Raw genomic sequence first — 21528 nt, 5'->3', positions numbered from 1 at the left:
GGAGTCTCACTTTGCTGCCAGACTGGAGTGCAGTGGTGCAATCTTGGCTCACTGCAACCTCCGACTCCCTGGTTCAAGGAATTCTCCTGCCTCAGCCTCCCAAGTAGCTGGGATTACAGGCATGCACCACCATGCCCAGCTGGTTTTTTTTTGTATTTTTAGTAGAGACGGGGTTTCATTATGTTGGCCAGGATGGTCTTGATCTCTTGACCTCGTGATCCGCCCATCTCGGTTTTTTTTTTTTTTTTCAAGATGGAGTCTTACTCTGTAACCCAGGCTGGAGTGCAATGGTGCAATCTCGGCTCACTGCAACCTCTGACTCCTGGGTTAAAGCAATTCTCCTGCCTCGGCCTCCCAAGTAGCTGAAATTACACGTGCATGCCACCACAGCTGGCTAATTTTTGTATTTTTAGTAGAGACGGGTTTTCACCATGTTGCCCAGGCTGGTCTCAAACTGGTGACCTTGTGATCCGCCCACCTAGGCCTCCCAAAGTGCTGGGATTACAGGCGTCAGCCACTGTGCCTGGCCCACTCATGGCTTTTAATCAGGGAACTGACATGTCTGATTTCTGTTAGGACAAATTACCTGGCTGTTAAACTCCAGGGCAGAAGCAGGTTAGCACATCTCCAGGCGCACAGTGGCTGGCCAGCCCCACGTGCGGACTGTAGGGATGGAGCCAACAGGACGTGCTGGAGGCGAATCTTGGGGGCACAACTGGCCGGAGGTGCCAATGGACTGGATGTCAGGTTGGGGAGAAAGAGGAAGGAATGGTGCTCTACGGTTTCAGGTTCGAGCAGCCAGGTGGTGCTCATTACTGAGATAGGAAAGACTCGAGGAAGCACAGGTTTCATCAGGAGGAAAAAAGCCAAAAGCTGTTTTAAATATATTAGATTTCCAAGAAGAGATGTAAAGCAAGAAGTTAGATCTGTAAATCAGGGCTCAGAGGAGAGGTCTGAGCTAAGGATGTAAATTTAAGAGTTTATCAACATCTAGAAAGGATTTAAGGTCACAGAACGGATGAGATCACCCACGGAGAAACTGTAAAGAAACTAAATACTTCAGTCATCCATGTTTGGAGTACGGTGTTCATCTGGATGACTTATGACAAGTGCAATATTTAGATGGGCTCCTGCATTTAGCCTTAGGAATTAATGAAACAGCTGCCCCCATAATGTTGTGGTAAGAAGCTCTTCTTTATAACGATAACATTGCACCCTTCCTGATTTCATTTCTCTCATCTTTATTCTAGAAAGAAGCTTAGGCTTAACTCTATCTTTGGTGAATCTAGTTTAGCTTACTTATCTCAAACTTATCTTTAAATACAAAGATTTGTGGACAAGTCAGGATACTTGATCTTTAAAGCTTTTCTTCTGAGTCTGAATATGCGAATTTCTATGATACCAGCAGAATTTTTAAAATTTACATTAAATGTTCTATATTTCTTGGGTATTGGGAAAAAAGATTATTTCAGTGCTTATCTCTGTGTGATGATATGAAGTGTTAAATTCTTTTTAAATGTATTTTTAAAATTTGCTATAATGAACAATGAATCTGTATTAATACCTATGTTAACAATATTAGCTAATATTTATTTAGGACTTGCTTGGATTTACCCATTTGATCTTTACAGCAACTTTATGAGGTAGATATTAATATTATCCCTGCTTTACAGATGAAAAGATGAGTTATGAGTAGGTTAGATACCCAACCCAAGGTCACAAAGCTGAAAAAGTGATAGAGCTGGGAAGGAAGCCCAAGCAGGACATTCTTCCATTCCAACCAATGACTTTCAGAAAAAACTTTATTTAACAGTGACTCACAGTACGAATTTCATTTTACATCATGACCCAGTACATATATACTTGTAAAATAGCTAAATAAACATTTCCTAAGATAATACCCTCGCAAAAGATGGTATGCTTTTATATGTTCTGCTCTTTTTGATTTCTTTAAAATGCTAGTTGGGAGTGACTAAATTGATTTCATGACCCTGTAATAGTTGTCACCTGCGGTTTAAAAAAACTGTACTGTAATATATAGTCACAAGTGATGAAGAAAAAAATACTTTTAAAAACTTAAAAGAATACGTTCAAGTATTAAGATCATAATACTTATGTTTTAATTTAGAAGAAATTAATATAAAGCAATCCACACAAATTATTTACGCAAAAAGCATTTTACACTATTTTGAGAATATGTAACTTCATGTAAAATAGCAGTTGGAAGCCATTTAAATAAATGTTTAAAATTTTCGTCTTCACAATTTTTATCAAATAGGACATTTAAAGAGCTTTTGCTAACCTATAAAAATAATACCTCATCAGAAAAATAAGCAAATAATACTGCCCAAAGCAATTTACAGATTCAACACTATTCCTATCAAACTACCAACATCATTTTTCACAGAATTATAAAAATCTATTCTAAAATTCATATAGAATTGATGCAGGGTAGACAGGCCCCAAAACTGGGGCTTAGCCCAGGAAGGTTCTTAGCTTTGCCCAGGAAATGATTCAGGGCGGGTCGGTCATGTTAAGTAGCAACTTTCATTGAAGCAGCAGCGTACAGCAGCAACAGAAGTAGGACTCCTTGTGGAGCACGGCTATCCCATAGGCAGTGTGCCCAGAGTAGCAGCTCAGAGGTTGTTCTGCAAATATATATATTTTTTTTTTTCTTTTTTTTTTTTGGAGACAGTCTTGCTCAGTCACCCAGGGTGGATTACAGAGGCGCGATCTCAGCTCACTGCAACCTCCGCCTCCCAGATTCAAGTGATTCTGGTGCCTCAGCCTCCCAAGTAGCTGGGACTACAAGTGTATGCCACCACACCTGGCTAATTTTTTGTATTTTTAGTACAGATGGGGTTTCACCATGCTGGCCAGGCTAGTCTCAAACTCCTGACCTCAAGTGATCTGACTGCCTTGGCCTCCCAAAGTGCCAGGATTACAGGCATGAGCCAACGCACCCAGACAGCACTTACTCTTTTTAAGAGACTCCGTATTCAATAATGGTGCTGGAATGCCTGGCTAGCCATAGGCAGAAGTCTGAACTTGGACTCCCTACCTTTCACCATATACAAATATTAACCCAAAATGGATCAAAGATTTAAATGTAAGACCTCAAACTATAAAAAAGACAATCAAGGAAATACTCTTCTAGACATTGGATTGGCAAAGGATTTTTGGCTAAGTCTCCAAAAGCAATTGCAACAAAAGCAAAAATTGGTAAGTGGGATCTAATTAAACAAAGAGCTTCTAGACAGCAAAAGAAACTATCAACAAAGTAAACAGACAACCTACAGAGTGGGAGAAAATATTTACCAACTATGCATCTAACAAAGGTCTAATATCCAGAATCTATAGGGAACTTAAATCAACAAGCAAAAAACAACCTCATTAAAAAAATAGGCAAAGGACATGAACAGACACTTCTCAAAAAAAGCCATACAAGCAGCCAACAAACATGAAAAAAATGCTGCACATCACTAATCATCAGAGAAACGCAAATCAAAACCACAGTGAGATACCATCTCACACCAATCAGAAAGGGCATTAGCTGTTGGCCAGGCGTAGTGGCTCACACCTGTAATTCTAGCACTTTGGGAGGCCAAGGCAGGCAGATCACTTGAGGTCAGGAGTTCGAAACCAGCCTGCCCAACATGGTGAAACCCTGTCTCTGCTAAAAATATTTTAAAAATTAGGTGGGCGTGGTGGTAGACACCTGTAATCCCAGCTACTCAGGAGGCTGAGGCAGGAGAATCACTTGAACCAGGGAGGCAGAGGTTGCAATGAGCCGAGATCGTGCCATTGCATTCCAGCCTGGGCAAAAAGAGCGAAACTACGTCTCAAAAAAAAAAAAAGGATATTATTAAAAAGTCAAAAAACAACAGATGGCATGTTAAATGATGTAGTGGGGAAGGAAGATAATCTAAATCCAATCATCTTTTTTTATACAAAAGATGCTAGTGCTGAAAGCTTCACATAATTTAAAACTTAAGTTGAGATAATTTTCCTACAGAAAAAAAAAAAGGTAGCGGGGCAGGGCAGGGGTAAAGATGAATTTTCAGCACCCATAAACATTAGCCATTGCAGACCGAGGTACACTGCCACAGTTTTGTGCCTTTAACTATGTAACCAGTTGTATTAGTCCATTTTCATGCTGCTGATAAAGACATACCTGAAACTGGGTAATTTATACAGGAAAAAGGGTTTAATGAACTTACAGTTCCACAATGGCTGGGGAAGCCTCACAATCCTGGTGGAAGGCAAGGAGGAACAAGTCACATCTTACATGGATGGCAGCAGGCAGAGAGCTTGTGCAGGGAACCCCCCTCCCCTTATAAAACTGTCAGATATTGTGAGGTCTTATTCACTATCAGGAGAACAGCATGGGAAAGACCTGCCCCCAAGATTCAATTACCTACCACTGGGTCCCTCCCACAACCCATGGGAATTCAAGATGAGGTCTGGATAGGAGGGGACACGGCTAGACCATATCATTCTGCCCCTGGTCCCTCCCAAATCTCATATCCTCACATTTCAAAACCAATCATGCCTTTCCAACAGTCTTAACTCATTTCAGCATTACTTCAAAAGTCCACAGTCCAAAGTCTCATCCAAGACAAGGCAAGTCCCTTCTGCCTATGAGCCTGTAAAATCAAAAGCAAGTTAGTTACTTCCTAGATACAAAGGGGGTACAGGCATTGGGTAAATATAGCCATTCCAAATGGGAGAAATCAGCCAAAACAAAGGAGCTACAGACCCCATGCAAGTCCAAAATCCAGCGGGGCAGTCAAATCTTAAAGCTCCAAAATGATCTCCTTTAACTCCATGTCTCACATCCAGGTCACACTGATGCAAGAGCTGGGTTCCCGTGGTCTTGGGCAGCTCCACCCCTGTGGCTTTGCAGGATACAGCCTCCCTCCTGGCTGCTTTCATGGGCTGGCATTGAGTGTCTGTGGCTTTTCCAGGCATACCATGCAAGCTGTCAGTGGATCTACCATTCTGAGGTTTGGAGGGCAGTGGCCCTCTTCTCACAGCTCCACTAGGCAGTGCCCCAATAGGGACTCTGTGTGGGGGCTCCAACCCTACATTTCCCTTCTGCACTGCCCTAGCACAAGTTCTCCATGAGAGCCCTGCCCCTGCAGAAAACTACTGCCTGGAACATCTAGGCATTTCCATACATCCTCTGAAATCTAGGCGGAGGTTCCCAAGCCCCAATTCTTGACTTCTGTACACTAGCAGGCTCAATACCACATGGAAGCTACCAAGGCTTGAGGTTTGCACACTCTGAAGCCACAGCCCTAGCTCTACATTGGCCCCTTTCAGCCACAGCTGGGACAGCTAGGACACAGGGCACCAAGTCCCTAGGCTGTACACAGCAAGGGGGCCCTGGGCCCAGCCCACAAAACCACTTTTTCCTCCTAGGCTTCCAGGCCTGTGATGGGAGGGGCTGCCATGAAGATCTCTGACATGCCCTGGAGACATTTTCCCCAGTATCTCAGGAATTAACTTTCAGCTCCTCATTCCTTATCCAAATTTCTGCAGCCAGCTTGAATCTCTCCCCAGAAAATGGGGTTTTCTTTTCTATCGCATTGTCAGGCTGCAAATTTTCCAAACTTTTTTTATGCTCTGTTTCCTTTTAAAACTGAATGCCTTTAACAGCACCCAAGTCACCTCTTGAATGATTTGCTGCTTAGAAATTTCTTCTGCCAGATACCCTATCACCTCTTAAGTTCAAAGTTCCACAAATCTCTAGGGCAGGGGCAAAATGCGCTAGTCTTTTTGCTAACACATAGCAAGAGTCACCTTTACTCCAATTCCCAACAAGTTCCTCATCTCCATCTGAGACCACCTCAGCCTGAATTTCATTGTCCATATCATTATCAGCATTTTGGCCAAAGCCATTCCACAAGTCTCCAGGGAGTTCCAAACTTTCCCATATTTTCCTATCTTCTCCTGAGCCCTCCAAACTGTTCCAGTGTCTGCCTGTTACCCAGTTCCAAAGTCGCTTCCACATTTGGGGTATCTTTTCAGCAGCACCCTACTCCTCGTACCAATTTGCTTTATTAGTCCATTTTCACTCTGCTGACAAAGACATATCCGAAACTGGGTAATTTATACAGGAAAAAGTGTTTAATGGACTTTTTAACACAATACTGGCTGAGGAAGCCTCACAATACTGGCAGAAGGCAAGGAGAAGCAAGTCATATCTTACACGGATGGCAGCAGGCATGCAGAGAGCTTGTGCAGGGAAACTCCCTCTTATAAAATTGTCAGATCTTGTGAGACTTATTCACTATCACAAGAACAGCATAAGAAAGACCTGCCCCCAGGATTCAATTACCTCCCACTGGATCCCTCCTACAACAGGTGGGAATTCAAGACGAGATTTGGGTGTGGACACAGCCAGACCACCAGTATTGTTTTCCATTACCCTTCACCAACTGATTTTTTGGTGAGCTTAAAAATATTCCTACTGTAATGCCTTTTTAAAATCCTATTTTCTAAGTACTTTTGTCTTTACAGTATCTACACCTAAATTAACAGCACCAAACATCAGGCTGATTGTTTAGCCTTTTTTTGTGTTAGATCATGTTTAGCATCCATTCCAACGTTATTGATTTGGGACATATTTCAGTACCACACCATCACTAAATGAAAGTTTAGTTAACACTGTTACGACATATTAAGATTTAAATTTTTTCAACAGCACAACAGCCACAACTTCCAATGCACACAAATAATAGCATGGTTTACCCACTTCTGTCAAAGATCAGAAAATATTTCTACCAGCTAAAGCGGCTCCACCATATGGCAGAAATCAAAAAATTCTTTGAAATAAATAAAAGCAGAGACACAGATACCAAAATCTCTGGGATGCCGCAAAAGTAGTGTTAAGATGAAGTTTAGAGCACTGAACGCCTATATTGAGAAGTTAGAAAGATCTCAAATTAACAATCTAAAATTAACCTAGAAGAACTTGAAAAACAAAAAACCCAAAGCTAGCAGAAGAAATAACTAAACTCAGAGCAGAACTGAACAAAACTGAGACCCAAAAATCTATACAAAGGACCAACAAAACCAAAAGTTGCTTTTCTGAAAGAATAAACAAAATGGATAGACCACTAGCTAGATTAACAAAGAAAAAAAGAGATGATCCAAATAAGCACAATTAGAAATGACAAAGATGGCATTACAACCAATCCCATAAAGATACAAAGATCCTACAGACTATTATCAGCACCCCTATGCACACAACCTAGAAAACCTAGACACACAGACCAAAGGAACAGAATAGAGACCCGAAAAATAAAGCCATACATCTAGAAAATCTGATCTTTGACAAAGTCAACAAAAATAAGCAATGAGGAAAGAACTCCCTATTCAGTAAACAGTGCTGGGATTGCTGGCTATTATATGCAGAAGAATGAAACTAGACCCCTACCTATCACTGTATACAAAATTTAACTCAAAATAGATTAAAGACTTAAATGTAAGACCTAAAGCTACAAAAGTCCTAGAAGAAAACCTCAGAAATGCTCTCCTGGAAATTGGCCTTGGCAAAGAATTTTTATGACTAAGTCCTCAAAATCAATTGCAATAAAAACAAAAATTGACAAATGGGACCTGATTAAAGAGCTTCGACACATTAGAGAAACTATCAACAAAGTAAACACCCTACAAAATGAGAAAAAATATTCACAAACTATGCATCCAACAAAGGTCTAATATCCAGAATCTATAGGGAACTTAAACAGATCAACAAGCAAAAAAAAAATAACCTCATTAAAAAGTGGGCAGAGGGCCGGGTGTGGTGGCTCACACCTGTAATCCCAGCACTTTGGGAGGCCAAGTCGGGCAGATCATGAGGTCAGGAGTTCGAGACCAGCCTGGCCAACATGGGAAACCCCATCCCTACTAAAAATACAAAAAAAATTAGCCGGGCATGGTAGCATGCACCTGTAATCCCAGGTACTCAGGAAGCTGAGGTAGGAGAATTGCTTTAACCCGGGAGGGGAAGGGTACAGTGAGCCAAGATAGTGGCACTGTACTCCAACCTGGGCAACAGAGTGAGACTCTGTCTCGGGGGGGGGAAAATGTGCGCAGAGCAGGCATGGTGGCTGACACCTGTAATCCCAGCACTTGGGAGGCCAAGGTGGGCAGATCACTTGAGGTCAGGAGTTCCAGACCAGCCTGGCCAACATGGTGAAACCCTATCTCTACTAAAAATACAAACATTAGCTGGGCGTGGTAGTGAGTGCCTGTAATCCCAGCTACTCAAGAGGCTGAGGCAGGAGAATCACTTGAACCCAGGAGGTGGAGGTTTCAGTGAGCCGAGATCACATCATTGCACTCTAGCCTGGGTGACAGAACAAGACTCCGTCTCAAAAAACAAACAAAAAAACAAAGTAAACGCCCTACAGGATGAGAGAAAATATTCACAAACTATGCATCCAACAAAGGTCTAATATCCAGAATCAATAGGGAACTTAAATAGATCAACAAGCGAAAAAAAATAACTTCATTAAAAAGCACGCAGAGGTCAGGCATGGTGGCTCACGCCTGTAATCCCAGCACTTTGGGAGGCCGAGGTAGGCAGATCATTTGAGGTCAGGAATTCAAGACCAGCCTGGTCAATGCAGCAAAACTAAAAATATAAAATTTTAAAATAATTATAAAATTATAAAAATATAAAACTACTAAAAATATAAAAATTTGCTGGCCGTGGTGGCACACCTTTGTAATTCCAGCTACTCAGGAGACTGAGGCAGGAGAATCGCTTGAACTTGGGAGGCGAAGGTTGCAGTGAGCCCAGTCTGCGCCACTGCACTCCAGCCTGGGTGACAGTAAGACTTCGTCTCAAAAATAAATAAATACATATTAAAAAAAGAAGACATACAAGTGGTCAACAAACATGAAACATGAAAAAATACTCTGCAAATCAAAACCACAATGAGATACCATCTTGCACCAGTCATAAAGAATATCATTAAAAAGTCAAAAAATTACAGATGTTGGCAAGGCTGCGGAGAAAACGAAACACTTAGACAGTGCTGGTGGGAATGTAAATTAGTTAAGCCACTGTGGAAAGCAGTTTGGAGATTTCTCAAAGAACTAAAAATGGAACTACCATTCAACCAAGCAATCCCAGTACTGGGTACATACCCAAGAGAAAACAAATCATTCTACCAAAAGACACATGCTCTCGTATGTTTACCTCAGCACTATTCATACTAGCAAAGATATGGAATCAATCTGGGTGCCTGTCAATGGTGGATTGGATAAAGAAAATGTAGTACACATATACCACGGAATACGGAGCCATAAAAAGAATAAAACTATGTCCTTTCCAGCAACATGGATACAGCTCAAGGCCATTATCCCGAGTAAATTAACACAGAACCAGAAAAGCAAAGTGTTCTCACTTATAAGTGCAAGCTAAATACTGGGTCCCATGGACACAAAGATGGGAACAGTAGATACTGTGCACTACCAGAGGGGGAAGGGAGAGGGGCAAGGAGAAAACTACCTATTGGTTTCTAAGCCTACTGCCTAGGTGACAGAATCACTCATACTCCAGACTTCAGCATCACATGATACATCCATTTAACAAACCTGCACATGTACTCCCTGAATCTAAATAAAAGTTGGAAAATAAAAAGACATGAACAGACACCTCTCAAAAGAAGACACAGACATAAAGGCAGCCAATATACATACGGAAAAATGTTCAACATCACTAATCACCAGAGAAATACAAATCAAAACCACAATGAGATATACCATCTTGACTTCAAGACAGGTTTGAGTCTTAGCCCTCTCACTTGCTGCATGTATAACCAGGGAAACTTAATTTCCATGAGACTCAAGTTTCTTCAACTATCAAATGGAGAGTTAAAAAAAAAATCTACTTCATTTAACATATGCTGGAATATAGTATACACTCAAATTCTAGTTGTTATAATTATTTTAAAACTAGCAAAAAAAAATTAGATTTAGATATTCAAGGCTGGGCATGGTGGCTCATGCCTGTAATGCCAGCACTTTGGGAGGCCAAGGCAGGAAGATCTCTTGATCTTGATCAAGGCAGGAAGAACTCCTGAGCCCAGGAGTTCAAGACCAGGCTGGGAAATGTGGCAAAACCCTGTCTCTACAAGAAATACAAAATTCAGCCAGCTGTGATGGTGCACCTGCAGTCCCAGCTACTCAGGAGGCGGAGTCGGGAGGATCACTTGAGTCCAGGAGGTCGAGGCTGCAGTGAACTGTGAGTGCACGACTGCACTCCAGCCTGGGTGACAGAGCGAGATCCTGTCTCAAAAAATTTTTAAAAAGATATTCAGCAAATATTATTGAGTGCCAACTCTGGACAAAGCCTACTCCATGAGGTGACTCAGGTAACCTCATGGAGTACAGTCTTTCAAAAACTAATAATCTAATAAGAAAGATACCCATTCTCTCTAAAAAGGAAAACTGTTATAAGCATTAACAAACAGAGGTAGATATAAAACATCATGGGAAAACAGAAGAAAGATAAATTAATTCTGATCTAGAAATGGTTCTTTAAAGGGTAATGTGAACAGTGCCTTGAAAGAAGCAGAGTCAGATACGCTCCTTGAACCTTATTCCAGACCAGTGGTTCTCAAACTTGAACATGCATCAAAATCACACAGACAGCTGTTACAACACACAATGCTGGAACTATCCCAGACTTCGTGACTCAGTAAGTCTGGAGCGGGGGCGGGGGTGTCGGGTCGGGGAGGAGTGTCTGAGAATCTGCATTTCCCAGGTGACACTAATGCTAATGGTCAAGGAAACCCTCTGAGAACTGCTAATCTAAACACACAGTGCTTGAACAAAACTGACAGGTGATATACAGGGTACGCCTGAAGAAGTGTAAAAGGGCAGTTGCAGGAACACAGGCTTTGCACGTGTAGTTAAGGCATATGGTTAGAAGTCTAAAAATGAAAACTTTCTAAATAAATCACTTTCTAGGATAAGTTACCTTTCCTAGGAAGGTGAGCTGACATTCAAGATATTTAAGTACCCCTCTGTGCTATGACATTTATTCTCTCTAACCTGGTATCTTTTAACTCTACTCCCTACCGTCAGCTTTGCATCACACACATAAACAGTAAGCTAATGAGGCCACAGCAGATTTCTGGCCATGACTTATTTAAATGTACAAAGAACAGAACAACGGTGTCACTCTATTATTCTTTATAAACAAGAATATAACAGTAACACATCCTGAATGTTAATATTTTACATAGCATGCTATACGTTAAACTTCTTCCAAAAAAAAAAAAAAACACAAAATAAAAATTTGAAACCTAACAGTTTCACTTATGCATTTTAAGAAATGTTTCATACTCACCAAAGCCATCAATATCTAGATTATTTTCAACCACAACATCTAGCAGAGAATCACCAACTTTTCCTTTGGTTGTTAATGTTTCACCATCACGGTTTATAAAGTGGACTGTTATTTTATCTTCTGAGCTGGAAAAGAAAGCAGTTCTTTAGTATTTTTAGTAATTTCAAAACATAATTTAAAATAATTGGTTTAAAAGCCTATAAGACCTCCAGAGTAGATGGGAATACAGGTGCCCAGCACCACGCCTGGCTAATTTTTTTTATTTTTATTTTTTGTAGTGACGGGGTGTCACCATGTTGCTCAAGCTGGTCTCAAATTCCTGGCCTCAAGCAATCTTCTCAACTTGGCCTCCTAAAACTCTGAGATTACAGGCCTGAGCCACCATGCCTAGCCGAAAGTATTTTCTTTTCTTTCCAAAGCTTATTTGGGAAGAAGGCATGACAAATCAAAGGCATATATATCTACCCACCTACCAGGAAATAAGCTCTACTACCTTACAGGAAATGGCAATGACTACCTGGTCAACGCCACCTGGTGACCTCAGTATATGTCTCCCTAATAGTCACAACTGTGACATTTGGGAATTATTATCACTCATGAACTCTATTTTATTCTCATACAAGCCAGTGCAGTAGCTTGCACCTGTAACCCCAGTACTTCAAGAAGCTGAAGTGGGAAGATCGTTTGACGCCAGAAGTTTGAGACCAGCCTGGGCAACATGGCAAGATCCCATCTTTACAAAAAATAAAATAATTAGCCAGGTGTGGTGATGTGATCTGTAGTCCCAGCTAATTGGGAGGCTGAAACGGGAGGATCCCTTGAGCCCAGGAGGAGGAAGAGGCTGCAATGGGATATGATTGCACCACTGCACTCCAGCCTGGGCAACACAGCAAGACCCTGTCATTTAAAAAAGAAAAGGCCAAGTGTGGTGGCTCATACCTGTACTCCTAGCACTTTGGGAGGCTGAGGCAGGGGACTGCTTGAGCCCAGGAGTTTGAGACCAGCCTAAGCAACACAGAGAGACCCTATTGCTACAAAAAATAAAAATAAAAATGAGATGGTTGTAGGTGTGTGAAAAATAAAGGGCATGGTGGTATTTGCCCATAGTACCAGCTACTCAGGGGGCTGAGGTGGATCACCTGATCCCAGAAGTTCAGGGCTGCAGTGAGCCGTGATTACACCATTGCACTCTAACCTGGGCAACAGCTCAAGGCCCTGCCTCAAAAAAAAACCAAAAAAACAAAAAAACGTCATCACACAGCTCTCTGAAAAACATGAATGTGTCCATAAAAGACTAGACCAGGGTTGAAGTGAGCTTCTAAAAAGCAAATCATGGCCGGGCATGGTGACTCACGCCTGTAATCCCAGCACTTTGGGAGGCCAAGGTGGGCGGATCACCTGAGGTCAGAAGTTCAAGACCAGCCTGGCCAACGTGGTGAAACCCTGTCTCTACTAAAAATACAAAAATTAGGCATAGTGGTACATGCCTGTAATCCCAGCTACTCGGGAGGCTGAGGCAGGAGAATCGCTTGAACCCGGAAGGCGGAGGTTGCAGTGAGCCGAGATCATACCACTGCACTCCAGCCTGGGTGGCAGAGTGAAACTCTGTCTCCAAAAAAAAAAAAAAGCAAATCATTCTGCTCTCAGTAGGGCGATTGCTGTTCCAGTGCTACATAGAATACTATTGCTGAGACATGTTGTTTAATAGTTTTCTGCGTATTTGACATCTCATTTCAGTCCACATTGTATACTTACAAATCAAAGGGACTAGAAAAAGTTTATTTGTTTGAATCTGTAAGATAAATACCTCCTTACATGTTTTTTAAGATAGTATGTTAGCTATCAGCTAGCTGACTTAAATTTCCTTCACTTCTCACAAACATCCCTCCAAAATCTGAGAAGCCATTATACTAGCAACTAGATCCTTATTCCTCCACCATTGGTTATTTTAATTTTTACCTCACACTTGAAAAGATTCTCTTCAACTTAAAATAATGAGTTGTTATTCTTACTACTACCAATAGATGGCAATAGCCCATCAAACAAATCTTTAATATAAGTAAAACTCAGAATTAAATATTATTTCAGAGCCATAACTATCTTGAAAGTTATCAAGTCCAGTGATCCCATTTCACAAATGAGGCAACTGAAGCCCCACTGGATAATGCCCTCCCTAATATTATAACACTGGAAAAAAAAACAGGATTCTATTCATTAAAACTCATCAAAAGGGTGTGCATGTGTACTGGAATGTTCCTCAAAAGGGCCTGCGCTCTCCAACTTCTTTTCACAGCGAAAACATGCTTTAAAACTAGTATTCCCACATATTATTCATGATTTTCAACATGAATAACTGCCATTTTTTTCAAAGTACAATGGCTGAGAATGAAAATACCCTAGAGGCAGGGAGGCCACTTTGGAGGTTATCAAAACAGCACAAACTAATCAGGGACAGAGAACGCAGTGACTTAACAGACATCCAGGAGGTAGACCAAAAGGTTTTAGTGACCATCTACATAAGACAAACTGAAAAGCGGGGAAGAAAAACATTGGGATTTCCAGCTCACGCAATTAGGTGGTACCATTTAACCTAGGTTTAAGACAGGAACCAAAGGAACTTTGGGGAAGACGGAAATAAGTTGAAGCTTAGACCTGCTGAAATAATGAATTAAAAATTTCATTTTTAATAATGAAAAAGCCAGATGAGAATGTCTAAAAGCCAGATGGAAATATGGGTATGGGTCTGAGCCCAGCAGAGAAGTCTAGAGATTTGACATCAACAAATGCCTGGTAGCTGAAGTTACAGGAAGCACATTAGAAAGAATTCCATCATTTATACACACTACTGAAAGCCAGAGGTTTTAGCGTTGCTGTTCTTCTGAAGCACTCTAGAGCTAAGCTTACAGCAAAGGAATTCGAAATCTCTTTTACATCAGCCTCCTCTTCTATAAAATTGGACAACATTAATCATAGTTCTGACAATGTATGCAAAATACGTAACAAATAGTAGAATTCAACACACACTGATTAATAACTGTTATTTAAAGACCAAGCCCTTTTGCTAAGAAGCCCAACCTGTTGGTCTGTATTAAAGGTGAACAGCCCTACAAAAAACTGCCAAGTAAGAGTATTAACAGGTTTACCAAAGAAAAGGAGAGGAAGCGGAAACGAAAGAAAAAGGTAATTCTTCAGTTGAAAGAGTATGGAACCTAAGAGCCAGAAGATGTAGACACTATGCAGGGAGTGGTCACTCACACCTGTAATCCCAATACTTTGGGAGGCTGAGGCAGGCAGATTACTTGAGGCCAGGGGTTCAAGACCAGGCTGGTCAACACAGTGAAATCTCATCTCTACTAAAACTACAAAACTTAGCCGAATGTGGTGGCACGCGCCTGTAATCCCAGATATTCGGGTGGCTGAGGCACGAGAATCGCTTAACCTGGGAGGTGTAGGCTGCAGTGGGCCATGATGGCACCACTGCACTCAGGTGAAGAGTACACCAACACCTCCAAAGTCACCACTAAAGAACAAACCCATTAACCAAACACCACCTGTGCTCCCAAAACTACTGAAATTTTAAAAATAAATAGAAATTTAAAATTTTTTAAAAATCCACAAAAACTTCTTGAGTTCTAGTCCTAGTTTTGCCAGCTACTTAATATGAAATTTTTATTCCCATTTATCTACCCTCCCTACCTCATAGAATTGTCTTAAGAGTCATATGAAATAATACACGTGAAAGATCTTTGCTACCTGAATCACTGCAAACCCCCTTGTGTCACGGTATTTTAGAGTAAAAGGAGTTTTTCTGACTCTCAATTACTGATAGCTTATCGAGTTGTTAAACTTCAAAGACAGAACTACAGTTTCTAGAACTGCTCTGTCTCTCCACAAGAACTTTGTGCCATAACAAAGATGTTCTACACATACCTGCAATGTCCAATACAGTAGCCACTAGCCACATGTGGCTACTGGGAACTCGAAATGTGGCTAGTGTAACTGGAAGACTGAATCTTTAAGTTTATTTACCTTTAATTATGTTAAACTTCAATAGCCATATGTGATTAGTAGTTACCATAGTTACAGCACAAGTCTCACTAACACAGTAAGAACTGGAAAATCCAGTTGTAGCTCCAAAGTCTGTAAGAGGAATGATAAGACCATGAATAGAAATTGTGCCAATAAAGCGGGCAGCAGGATTATGAGGAAACAGACGTGCTCCCCTTTGAGACAACCTGACATATCCAAATCCAAAAAACAAATCTGAGAAAGATAACTCTCAATTATTACAAAAACATTCATGTTCCCTTATACCAGTTACACAAGCATGTTCAATATCTGTCCCAATTTATACAGTTGTCCAAAACTCATCCATTGTATAACAGAAAGCAAGGCACCCACACTGGTCAAAGACAGGGAGGGAAATGCAGAGGAAACAGGAACAAATAAATCTGGTTTGCCTTCTCCCTGATTTCCCCCAAAGTTCACACAACAAAAATGTATGGAGCACCCACTAGATAACGGAATTAGTGGGGAAAAGATGATTGAAAGTCTTAGACCCTGCTCTCAGAGACCTCAAGAAGAAACTAGAAAAAGCAGCATACAAATCCAACACACTCTCCCTCTAGTTCTCGATTCCTGCTACCCTACATCATGCGGTCAAAGAGCTGTCGAGAGATCTGCATTATATAAATCGCCACCATGTTGCTAGAAATTATGTGTAAATGTTATCTCTAGTATATCTAAGGAGTGTCTTTGAAAAACAAATATGCCCAAGAACCTAAAACTTCAACAAATTTGGGATAAATTGTTCACATCTCTTTCAATATTTACTACAAAACCCTCTCAACATTGTGAGCCTAAGAGGGTGCTGCTGCTGCTGCTGCTACCAAGTGGCATCTACTGAGCCCTCACTACGTGCTAGGCACAAGACTACCTGTATCGCTGTATTAACTCATTTATTCTTCAATTAACCATAGGAGGTCTACACTGTTATTATCTCCAACTTGCAAATGGGGAAACTGGGTTCCTAAGGACTGACCAAGTTAGGCACGTCAGACAATCAGTGCCAAAGCCAAGTTTCAAGTCCCGGCGAATTACTTCAACGCAGGGACTTTCAACACTTGAGCAACTAGCAAAGGGCCTACAGGGCAGCAGAGGGTATGGGCTGGGTGTATTCTACCTGGACACCCCCTGACAAAGACCTGGGACCTGGGTGTCCTCTCAAAGCAGGGCAAGGCCCTGAAAAAAACAGCTGGCAGGTGTGTCAGGCCAGGACAGCAGGAGGGGAGCCTGTCGCGAAGGTCACTGCCAGTTTCGGGCAGAGCAAAGGTCAGATCCCAGACAAATCACACGGAGAACAAGCAGCAGCAAAGTCCCGGCTTTCCTCATGGCACCGGAGGCGCTGGGAAAGGGAGCTGGGCGTCCAGGGTCCCCGATTCCTGCCGGGAGTGGGTGATGCGGGAAGGAACTTTGCAGTGCGACGGAAGGGAGGCAGTGACGCCACCGAGCAACGAGACGGAGCCGCGAGAGCACCCCAGAAGAGGCGGGCGAGAGGCAGGCCTCCGGGGTGTGGGCCCGGCGCGCAGAAGGCACTGGAACCAGACATTCGGCCCAGCGAGCCAGGCGCCACCCATTGGGGACCCCGGCCCGCGCCGGCGATCGCGCCCGCACGGCGCCCTACCTGCTCCGGGCCCGCGCCGACACGCTCAGCGACCGGCTCGCCTCCGCGCTCCCGCCTGGCCCCCGGCTCCTCAGCAGGGCGCTGGATCCAGCGCGGGACCCAGCGTGGTGCAGCCACCGGCCGGCCGGACCGCCGAGGACAGCAGAAGCTGCGCGCAGCAGCCGTGCGCCCCCAGCGGCAGCCATCGCCCGCGGTCGGGAACTGCCGGAAGCGACGCAGGCCGCGCTTTGCAGCCGCGAGAGACTCCAAAGAGGCGGGGGCGGCAACTGCGGCGCAGACGCCCGAAGGCCGCAGCGAGGGGCGCGGGGCAGGAGTGGCGGAGAGACCCTGGTGGGAGCAGCGCGCCGAGGCTCCGCGTGCCTTCCGGGTGACCTATAAAGACATTGGCAAGCGGAGCGCGGTCCCGCCCCGCCTCTCCCGCCCACGCCGCCGGGTCCCACGGGGCGGGGCCAGCGCAGGGGGCCTTTACCAACCCTCCAGGTTCCGTCGTAAGCTGGGTGCTTTTTTAGCGGCTGAAGTTGCCATGCAGAAACAAAATATTTTGAAAGATAGCTGGACGTCTAGCGAAACCGGTTAGCTAGACCACTGTGTTCTGTTCCGCATCCTCCCGTCCCCCAGCCGTTAAAAAAAAAAAACTGGGAAATTGTGTCATCTTGGAGTCAAGTTAGAGCAGAAGTGAATTCTACGCACTGTAAAACAAAGACAGTGGGAAATTTTGGAAAATCTCAGAATGCTATTATACAAGGAAATAATTATGACTATAAAATTGTAAATGACAGTAATGAATAGGCTTGGGGCTGCTGCAGAGGACAGGTAGCCATCGCCATCCTAGACCTTGACTGGCAAATAAATGCTGGCTGAGTACATGAAACCCACGAGACTGAACCGGAAACTTTGTGATGAGCTGAGATTTCTAAAAGACTTTCACAAAAACCAGAAAAGATGAACTTTAAAATACACCTTATCATGGTTCATATGTTGTGGGAAATGCATGGGGTTTAAGGTCAGAAATAGCAATTTTCAGATCCAAGGTCTACTGCTTTAGAGATCTGAGACCTTGGAAAAATTATTCTCATGGAGGATCAGAGTTTCCATAACTCTCAAACACAGATAAGATGTTCCAGCCTTCAGGGCCATTCTGATGTTAATCTAATACGCAATACAAACAGTGCGTCACAAACCAGGAAGGCTACCGCTTCCTGGGCCTTCCTCCATCAGGGTACTCATAAAGAGGCTAAAGGCCAAAGTCAAGGGGATATTGCCGATATGCTAAACACAATCAGATACTTTTTTTTTCTTTTTCTGACGTGGGGTCTCTCTCTTCTGCCCAGGCTGGAGTGCAGTGGTGCAATCTCGGCTCACTGCAACCTCCGCCTCCCAGGTTCAAGTGATTCTCCTGCCTCAGCCTCCCGAGTAGCTAGGACTACAGGCGTGTGCCACCACACACCGCTAATTTTTAAAGACTCAGAACAAGAAAGTGTAAGCATGAGTAAAGTCTCTGCGGACAATGTATGGTGCTTTCTGGAACCCAATGACAGAGAGAAGGCAGTGGCTCCTAATTGCCTCAAATCGTTGGATGAAGAGAAAGTCTTTCAAGCTGCGAAGGGCACAGCAAACCCTGACAAGTAATCTTGAAGAGAAGGCTGTAAAAGAACAGCTTTTTTTTTTAAATAAGACCGAACTTCCAAGGTCGGATGAATTAGTTGTAGGAAGAGAATTGGAAAGAAAAAACATCGTAGGTGTTCTCTCTTCTCTCAGCCCTCCTGTAGCAAATACGGTTTCAACTCCCTTAAGGCACTTGATAGCTTTCTGCTTTGTAGGGTAGTTATTCGTACACATAGAGTAGTTGTTTATATATTTCATCTTAGTAACTCCGACAGCACCAGCTACAGGGTCTTGAACATCAAGGGTCTAATAAATATTGGTGAATAAATTGATGTTATGTATTTTCCATTAATAATCATCAGAATTCATTAAGCATGTATATGAAGATTAAAGATAGAAAAAATGTTCTCCAAGTTTTCTAAGGTGGATGAGAGGTAATGCCAAAAATTGCAAATATCAGTAGTCAGCAGAATTCCAGAATGGATTTGTAAACATGGTCATGAATACAGATAAAGCAACATGGAATTACTGAGGACGTGCTTTTGCTTATCTGTTTGCTTATGTATTTCTTTGTCTATAAAACTCCCACCCCTCCATCCCTTTTCTTTTTTCTTTTTTTCCTTAGAGATGAGGTTTTGCCATGTTGCCCAAGCTAGTCTGGAACTCCTGAGCTCAAGCAATCTGCCCACTTCAGCTTTCCAAAGTGCTGGGACTACAGGCGTGAGCCACCATGCCCAGCCCATCTTTTACTCCTTTCAAAATCCATTCATTGTTTGAAGACTTTTGTCTTATTCTATTTATGATGCTTTAACAAAATAACACACAGACTGGGTAATGTGTAAAGAACAGAAATTTATTTTCTCACAGTTCTGGATACTGGGTCGCCCAGGTGCCAGCTGGTTTAATGTCTGATAGAGAGGCCCAGTCTCTGCTTCCAAGATGGTGTCCTGTTTCTGTGTCCTCACATGCTGCAAGAAGGAAGGGCAAACATGCTAATTTCCTCCAACCCTTTTATAAAGGTGTCAGTCGAGAAAAATGATGAGACAATTCTCAATCATTTTAGGAGATTGATTTGCCAAAGTTAAGGATGCACGCCCAGGAGACACTTCTATGCCTTTCTCTGAAGATGATTTTGAAGGCTCCAAATTTAAAGGGGAAAAGGTGGGATATTGAGAAGTACCTAATTTTCATGTATGAGGGGGATAAGGAAAAATAGTCATTCATGCCCTTGTCTAGCTCAGTGCATCTGCTTTTTTATATATATAAGATGACATAGACAAATGGAGTAGAGGAAAAATGCAGGAAATCTACATTTTTACGTAAGATAGCATAGGCAAAATGGGGCAGGGGAACAATGAGATATTCATTTGTGTTTGGTGGGCAGCAGGGTGACTGCATCTGTAAAGATAATCTATCCATTTACATTGCCATGGTGAAATTTTAACAGAAATACCTTAAAAGATCTTGCAGCTCACTAGGAATTTCTTTGTGGGCAAAATATGGAAGAGACATGTAGCTTTTAGTCTTGTAGCCATCTTATTTAGAAAACAAAACGGGGAAGCAGGTTTGCATGACCCAGTTGCTAGCTTAACTTTTCCCTTTGGCTTGATGAGTTTGGTCCCTCAAGATTTAATTTCCTTTCACATTTTCCCTTCTTTTTCTTTAAAATCTTTTGGAGAAAGCATTTTAGAAGGAATACAGCTTTCTGGCCTAGGGTTGCTTTTTCTTCCTTTTCTTTTGAGCTGGTTTCTCCTCACTAGGGTGGTTAACTCCTAGAAGTTCAGGTCCCACGTTGCTAGGAAGGCTCATTCCTAAGACATTATGTCCCATGAAGATAAAAAAAAAAATGGGAGAAAAGAAGGAAAAGAAAAAAAATACACACACACACACACACACACACACATATGTATGTATATATGGACCTAGGCCAGATGTATAGCAACAAATAGGAAGCAAACCTGGAAGGTGGGTCAGGTTATATTACTGCCTCCTCAATTAGAGCAATTCCCTGGGCAATCATTACCCTAGCCCTATCAGTTGTGTGTGGACTTATTTGCAAGCACATACCATAACAACACTGTAAGCAGAAACAGGACAGAACAGAAATTATTATTATTATTATTATTATTCCTATTATAAGCAACAGCTTCTGCCACCACCTTCCCCAGGATGCAAACCAATCACTCAACCAATTGATTAGTGAGGGTTTTGGATCTGACAGGTTGGTTATCTGGGTTTTCATATCAGTCATAAGTCGGGTTATGTTCTTCGATTCATGTGGAATATACACACAACATTCAGCTTTTATGATGGTGCAGGCCCCTGCTGTGCTGCTGTGAGTATATCTGAGGCCATATGGTTTTGCAGCACAGCTTTCCTCAAAAGCATGACCTCATTGTTTAGCAACGAGATACTCATCTGGCTATCATTTAGGGCCTTTTTGGTGTAATCATTAAGGCCTCTATATGCCATATAACATCTTCAATACTTAGCTTCAATCTTCAAGTGATCATGCCCCTGGAATACTGAACATGTCCAGTGAGATCATAAATGAAAAAGGCTTGCTGGTTTTGGCAGGGTTTGAATTATTCACCCTTGTGCTGAAGCGTAACCTAGGGAACATTCTCCTAATCACCCTGGAGGTGACCACAGCCATAAGTTAGTACCACACAGCCAATATGTCCCCTTTGGAGCTAGCCAATAAATACCTAGTTGCTACAACCAATCAGTGGCATGCCAGTCAGTGTCTTGTAATATGATAATGTGGTCACAGCATTCTCCCAGTATCCACCCCACATTTCTCGTACTTTCTGGCCATAAACCCTTGGTGTGGTTTCTTTGCTCCCAGCATTTTGGCTGAGTTGGC

The 21528-nt window shown here is 42.5% G+C and overlaps 1 protein-coding gene across 1 annotated transcript in view; it reads right to left on the bottom strand.

The window, feature by feature from the left end:
* The window catches only part of FDX1 (ferredoxin 1), a 37365-nt gene extending 18174 nt beyond the window's left edge, over positions 1–19191 (bottom strand). The window contains exons 1-2 of the mRNA XM_009247037.4: positions 17058–19191; positions 11375–11499 (exon numbers count right to left, since the gene is read on the bottom strand). Coding sequence (XP_009245312.1) covers positions 11375–11499; positions 17058–17242 — 310 coding nt within the window. The 5' untranslated portion in view covers positions 17243–19191. The remainder of the gene's footprint in view (positions 1–11374; positions 11500–17057) is intronic.
* Positions 19192–21528: the final 2337 nt, after the last annotated feature.

This window comes from Pongo abelii, chromosome 9, assembly GCF_028885655.2.
Source record: "Pongo abelii isolate AG06213 chromosome 9, NHGRI_mPonAbe1-v2.0_pri, whole genome shotgun sequence".
Classification (NCBI taxonomy): Eukaryota; Metazoa; Chordata; class Mammalia; order Primates; family Hominidae; genus Pongo; species Pongo abelii.
The sequence above is the reverse complement of the archived record's forward strand: the minus strand, read 5'-3'. Positions and strand labels throughout refer to the sequence as shown.